This window comes from Gossypium arboreum, chromosome 13 (assembly GCF_025698485.1).
Source record: "Gossypium arboreum isolate Shixiya-1 chromosome 13, ASM2569848v2, whole genome shotgun sequence".
Classification (NCBI taxonomy): domain Eukaryota; kingdom Viridiplantae; phylum Streptophyta; class Magnoliopsida; order Malvales; family Malvaceae; genus Gossypium; species Gossypium arboreum.
Genome location: NC_069082.1, coordinates 10,829,209 through 10,836,142, shown reverse-complemented (window position 1 = coordinate 10,836,142; position 6,934 = coordinate 10,829,209). Strand labels below are relative to the sequence as shown.

Below are 6,934 nucleotides of genomic sequence, written 5' to 3'. Positions count from 1 at the left end.
AAATTGTAAAAACACTTTGTAACCAATTTCTTAATTCAAGGGCAGGGCAAGTAACACCTTCACACCCCTAAAATATTTTTTTTCTTTAAACTCTTTAAAATCTATATTTAATTTTAATAGTGAACATTTAATGGAAGGAAGATTTGAATTTCTTTTAAATATCAAAAATAATACTATATTTTTTTATAAATAACCATTTTATTAATATTTAATTTGATGCTAATTATTTAGTTATTTTTAATAATTTAAATAATTTTAAATTTTAAATTAAATTAAAATTGAAGAGTAAACTTAATAAAAATTAAACTTTAGTTTCGAAATTCATTAAAATAAAAGTTAAATGACAAAATTTCAATATAGAGTTGAAGTAGAGTGAGAAATGTACCATTAATTTAAAATCTCAATGGCAAGTAAAAAAATAAATTAAAATATAATGACAATTTTAATTTCTAACTAATGTATAGTGGCAAACTTGTACACTAACTCAAACAATTATGTAATATATTTAAAAAAATTGACATAAAAACTAAAGAGGAAAGTATAAGAACAATCACCTAAGTATTTAGTTTGTTCTATTTGGTCATCCAACTATTTTTCTTTTATTTAGTCACCGAACTTTTAAAAATTAAATATTGTAATCACTATTGTCATTAACTTAGTAACGAGAGTCTAATGTGTCAAAATCCTACTAGTGGCCAAGGCACATCTTGTCTTCTTCTAAGAGTGGCAATGTGATCCCTTAAGTCTCTAACGCAACATTTTAGGACAGTCGAATCAATAGGTGTGAAGTTGTATGTGCTCAAGGCAAAAGTAACCCATAGCAGAGGTATGTTGGGTGAGAGATCCGCTCGGTATCAAGAAATTCACACAAAGGGGGACGTTTGTAGTTTATAAAAATGGTATAACATGATGCATGAAATATAAATTTTAAATGCTTTTTAAACAATTAACATTGATTATTTGTAAAATTTAATTTAATATATAAATCATATTTTAAATTTTAAATTTTAATACAAACATAACTCTTATAAATTCAAATATATATATATATATGTAGCACAAGTGTTTGGTGGTTTTAAACTTGAAATATATGATTTTTGTTTTGTAATATTGATTATTATCTAATGTAAACCATATTGACTTACTCTCTTCTCATTTTATGTAATTAAGTTAGTTGATTTGATTGATGTTTTTCGGATAGGTGAAATGCTTGCTTCTATATACTGTGGTAATTTTGGGAGATTCTCTTATGACAGTGTAAAATGGCATCATTTCCTTCCTCTTGAGTGATAAGTTCACCATACATGGTTCTTATTCTAAAAAAATAACTATGAAAAAGGGACATATAAAAACCGCAAAATATATAATTGAAACAGATTTCTCTACTCTAGCATAAATTGGTGGTGTCTTTGCACTGTCATTGCGTTTGATTTGAAGTGGGAATCCACAAAGGCCGGGATTGCCTAAATAACTGTCATTTTCGAATGTATTGAATTGTCCCCCTATTGGTATCATGCCTGATAGATTGTTGAATGATACGTTAAAAACTTGGAGAAACCCAAGACCAACTAATTTACAGGGTAATACACCGAAGAAATTGTTATGTGAAAGATCTAGGCTTTCTAGAAATGCCATGTTTCCCAAGGAAGAAGGTATTTGACCTGTGAGAAGGTTGTTCGACACGTTTAGAGAATAAATCCTCTTCAATCGTGTCATTTGGATGGGAATTTTACCTGTTAGTCTATTGCAAGAGACACTTATTGCCGTTAAATATAGCAAAAAGGGGCTATTATAAATGTATCTTGAACCCTTGGTCGTGAAATCAATGCTATTCCAAGAGTCATCTGGAATATAACCATTATAAGAACTATCCAACCAAGAAGTAACATTGTCAACACAGTCAGGAATGTCACCAGAAAAATCATTTTCTGAAATATCTAAAACATTCAAATCTCTCATTTGGCAAATTTGCTTCGGTATTTGCCCTCCAAACCGATTCCCGCTGAGGACTAGAATCTTTAACTTTGGGAGGACAGGCAAGTATGATGAAAGCTCACCTGACAAGTTATTATTCTGAATGTCAATAATACCTAACTCCACGCTCTTCGACAAGGCATATGGAAATGTTCCAGACAAGTGACTGTTGTTGAGATAAAGCCATCTTAAGTTAGGCAAACTCGAGTTTTTCGGAAACAAATCACCTGTCAAATTGTTTCCAGATAACCTCAAATATACAAGACAACTCATATTACTTGTCATGCTATAGGGAATCCCTCCATGGAATTGATTGTTTGATAAGTCCAGCATCTGAAGTTGGTCACTGAAGAATATGGGGAGGTTGCCATTGAAGCTATTATTGGAAAGATCTAAATGACGCAGCTCTGGAAAATTCAAGTTGATATCTTCCGGTAGTGTCCCGTGTAAGAAATTGTCAGAAATGTCAAGAAGACTAAGCTTTGAGGTTATGTTCTGAAAATTGCTATTGAAGGGACCAGTCAAATTATTGCCACTTAGCCATAATTCTGAATTGATATTGTGAAGCATCCAAGGAGAAATTTTCTTGACATTACAACCACCTAAAGACAGAGTACTTAGTTTGAAAGATGGAAAACAACTTGGTGACATCATCTCTGTTTCAACTTCCAAGTGATTAAAAGAAATATCAAGTTCACTTAGCCTCGACAAATTAGCAAAAACACAAAGTGAAATCTTGCCTTGAAGCTCATTTCTTGATAGCACAAGCCACTCGATATTTGTTAGGTTACTAATTATCAAGGAAGGAAAATAGCCACTAAATTGATTGTCAGAGAGATCCAAGAGGCGAAGTGAAGTCATATTTCCCAAGCATGAATTGATGCTTCCAAAAAGATTGTTATGGGACAAAATTGTTAGGTGTGGGTTCCACTATGTGGGAAACCCATAATTTCTACCACATTTTATTGTCTCTTTTTGGTTTTGTCAAAAGCCATTTTTGGGGGGCTTTTAAAGGGTGATGTGGGCAGAAATTTTTGCAGAGCTAAAACAAAAAAAAAAAATCTCAAATTAAAACAGAGAGAAAGAGAGAAGAAAATTTCAGTTTTTCAAGTTTGGTGCAGCAGTGATCAACTCTTCGATCGAAGGTTCATCCGTAGTTCGATTGAGCTGATTTTTGGACAGCGGCTAGGCGATAAGGTGTTCTTGACTTTGTACGGTCGGATTTTTCATCCGAGTCTTGTAGCATCGAAAATACCCGTTTTTCAGCAGCTACGTTTTTGGTGATGTTCTCTCAATTTTCTCTCTTTTGCTAAAGATTACATATTGTTAGCCTTGTCGGAGTTGAATGCTTGTTGTAGGCTTGATATTGTAATCTTATAGTCGAACATTTGATGATAGTGGAGCTCTTTATCGGACTCTAAAGTCCCGTGGTTTTTACCCTTGATTTAGAGGGGTTTTCCACGTAAAAATATCGGTGTTTCTATTTATTTTTGTTGTGGTTGCATTAGTTGATTTGTGGTTGATTAAGGTTCCTAGAGAACATATTTTGTGCTATTGTGCTTGCCATAATTTTTGACAAGAGTTATAGGGAGAGAAAGAACACCGGTTGTGCTTTCGCTTTGTTTCGGTTGTTCGTTTTCTTCCCAACAAAAATCAGTTCTTTCAAAAACAGGTTGTCACACAAGCATTCTGGAAGATTGCCTTGTAACTTGTTACCGGACAAATCCAAGTTATAAAGCAAAAGATATTTGCCCCAACAGAGATTGGAGCCATTTTATATAGAATTGTCACGAAGATTCAACTTTCGAAGATGCTTCAGTTTTCTGAAAACTGCATAGATTTTTTATCAAAGAAATCTTGTTAGTTATTTTATTTTTATATTAAGTAATAGATAAACATATCAAGAATAGCTATTTCATAATAAGTAGGTTTGGTTCAAATTTATCACATTTGTCTTAGTCTAACCAAATTAAGAGGGTCTAAAATGTATATAAAAATTTTCACACTTGGAATCAATATGAACAAATGATCATCCAAATAATAATTTAAGTAACTAAAATAATTAAAATGCATGAATTTATAATAAAAAAATATAAATACTATTTCACGTTGGAATGAACATAGACAAATAGTTGTCCCTATTCATTTCAAACATGCCTTTTTTAGTGATTCTATACGTTATTAATTTTTGTAAAATATTAATTTTATATTATTAGTTTAAAATTAAAAGTATATACCATCTAGTTTTTTAAAAATATATTTATAAAAATATAAAATTAACAACATTTAAGTTTAAAAATAATTTAAATAAGATTAATTATAAATTAAAGATAATTTAAAATACACAAAATTATAATCAAATATAAAATTAATACAATTATAAAATTAAAGATAATTTCATTCGAATTAAAACCATTTGTAGCAACTAAATACAAATAAAAAATTCGTATATAACTTTTTATAAATTTCCAACAAATAAAATATAATGTAGAGATGTAAATTAAGAGAGTTTAGAATGTTTACCATGAATTGAGATGAATCCTCCGATATGATTTCCTGGCAGTTCAAGCTCTTGCAAATCTTTGAACTGAGCAAACAAAGTAGCGTTTGGAAACCAAGGTTCGGAATCACTTCTCAAGTGGGGAAAGAAAATCTTGTGAATACGAGTATGAGAAGGGTCACATTCAACTCCCTCCCAATCGCAACATTCTTCTACATACCAGTTTGAGAAAGCTGACGATTCAGAGCTGTTCATGGAATCTTTGATTTGGAGAAGAGCTGCTCTTTCTTCTTCTAAGCACCCTTGGCTTTGGAACCAAAGAAGCGCAAGTATGAAGCACCTACAGCAACTGGTAATCCCCATCCCAAGCTTATGCTTAGCCATATATAATCTATTTTTTATTTCATCAATTAATGTATAAAGTTTGTCAGTATTTATAGTTGTTGCCCTTGGATGCTTTTTTCACAGTGGAATTTCATTTCTAGCCCTTCACCCAATTCATGGTCGCTTTGCAATAAAACTGAAGTTTCAGTTGTTGTAGATTGTAGTCAACATGGCCGTTCCAACACGGCAAAATAAAGGAAGTTGAGTGCTTATATTTATGCTTAACATATTATTTGGTACCGAAATTTAGTATTTTTTTAACGTGGAGTCTGTGTTATTTTTTAATCGAATCTGATATTTATATTTAACAAAAGTTATATGTTTTTGATATCCAAAGGTTAGTAGTATTAATTTTTAGTATTTAATTAGTGTTGATTTGATAAAAGTTAATTGCTAATATTATTAGTTAATTTATGAATTTTTATCAAATTAATATTAAAACTCGAATTAAACACCAAAAAATTAACACAGTTACTTTTGGGTACCAAATATAAAACCTTTATCAAATACGGGTATCGATTAGACAAAATAATGCATATATTATATTAAAAAAGTCAAACTCAGATACCAAATTATGTATTAAACTTAATATAAAATTATATAGTATTAGTTGATGAAATATAAAGTGATATGGAAAAATGAGAAAAAAGAAAAAAGGTGATGGTGTTTTTCCACAAAATCAACACAGAAAATACATCTCTACTTCCTGGAAGCTGTAAGTTGGAGTTGGCAAGTTTCTTGGAAAATGGGGGATATGGTGTCCATTAGTAGGACAGTGTTATAAGTACGTCATTAACACGTTTAAGCACTATTGTATTTAGATGCTGATTTGAAAATCCCACAATGACTTTCTTTAATGAATTTTATGTACATTAGCTTTCATGCTTTTCTACCTTCTTTTTAATTCCCTATTACAGTAATAAGAAGACTTCCTTCTTAAATTCTCACTTTAGAAGTCTAATTAAATTTTTAGATAAATCTCAGATGAATTTGATTTTAATTTAATTATACATATAAAAATTTTCATGTTAAATAAAATATAATTATTAGTATATGCAACATGTAAATATAGAATAATGTTATGTCTATAAGGTGTTAATGAATTGTGAACATTAAATAAAATCAAAACTTTCATCTATATAATCGCTTGATATGTTTAAATCCTTATCCTTGACAAACCTAGATTGAAGATTCATCCCTATGCCATTGGTTGACAATCACAAATTTCATGCAGTATTTGGTTAATTAGGCATCACTATCTAATTTAATTTTTTCAATAAAATGCTTGAAATTTTTGACAAATAAACTAAACTTTGAATTAGAAAACAAGCATTGAATTCAAATATTGTAACATACTTTTAAGAAAAATTGTAAATTTTATTATAATTTTAGAATTTTTAAAATTTCTTATGATATTCACAATTTTAAACAATTTTAAAAGAATCTTTGCAATTTTAATTATTTTTAAAAAATATTTTAATGATCTTCACATTTTACAAATTTTTATAATTGTTAAATGAATGTTAAAATTTGTAAATAAATTCTAAAATTGTAATTTTTTAAATGTGAAAATAAATTTCACAATTCTTACAATTTTTTATAGTTTTTAAATTATTATAATTTTACAACTTTAAATGATTTTTAACAATTTTTTATATTTTTACAACTTTCTACTATTTTTATGTATGATTATATTTTTAAAAATAAATTTTATCAATTTTGCAAGTTTTGCTTTCATTTTAAAATATTTTATAATTTTTAAATAAAATTTAATGATTTTTAATCGATCAACTACTGGTCAACAATGATTAATGTCATCAACAATATGCCACATCAGTCAAGTCATTATCTCATTGATAATGCGGTGCATTATGATTGGCCGAGTTTTTTAACATCGTTAGTTGATATGTACCAAAACAAGTAACGGTACAAAGTTCATGTACCAAAATGGGACAATAAAAAGTTTATGTACCAAATTGGGAAATAATGGGGCTAATTTGTGCATAAAGCCTAAAAGAAAATGTATCGCAATTGTAGAACTCAATTTTGCTCGGGCTCAGAAATAAATCAAAAAAT

The 6,934-nt window shown here is 29.2% G+C and overlaps 2 protein-coding genes across 3 annotated transcripts; both read right to left on the bottom strand.

Annotated features, from left to right (window-relative positions):
- Positions 1-1,311: 1,311 nt before the first annotated feature.
- LOC108462005 (receptor-like protein EIX2) lies at positions 1,312-2,835 on the bottom strand. The gene has a single exon (XM_017762013.1). The coding sequence runs from the start codon at positions 2,833-2,835 to the stop codon at positions 1,312-1,314; it is 1,524 nt and encodes a 507-aa protein (XP_017617502.1).
- Positions 2,836-3,486: 651 nt separating this feature from the next.
- Positions 3,487-5,020, bottom strand: LOC128286886 (receptor-like protein 9a). 2 transcript variants are annotated; one of them, XM_053024683.1, is made up of 3 exons: positions 4,695-4,996; positions 4,498-4,561; positions 3,487-3,804 (listed from the first exon to the last, which is right to left on the bottom strand). In XM_053024683.1, exons 1-3 carry the CDS (start codon positions 4,856-4,858, stop codon positions 3,790-3,792), a joined length of 243 nt encoding a protein of 80 aa, XP_052880643.1. In that variant the 5' UTR covers positions 4,859-4,996; the 3' UTR covers positions 3,487-3,789. The 2 variants fall into 2 exon arrangements, with proteins under 2 accessions (XP_052880643.1, XP_052880642.1); XM_053024682.1 differs by having other exon boundaries at positions 4,498-5,020.
- Between the last annotated feature and the right edge of the window lie 1,914 nt (positions 5,021-6,934).

Excerpts from the sequence above, each read along its gene's own strand:
- LOC108462005 (XM_017762013.1), bottom strand. The coding sequence starts at position 2,835 with ATGACTTCACTTCGCCTCTTGGATCTCTCTGACAATCAATTTAGTGGC.
- LOC128286886 (XM_053024682.1), bottom strand. The coding sequence starts at position 4,858 with ATGGCTAAGCATAAGCTTGGGATGGGGATTACCAGTTGCTGTAGGTGC. Across the intron at positions 3,805-4,497 it reads AGGATTCATCTCAATTCATG|TTTTCAGAAAACTGAAGCAT; the intron begins GTAAACATTCTA and ends AAATCTATGCAG.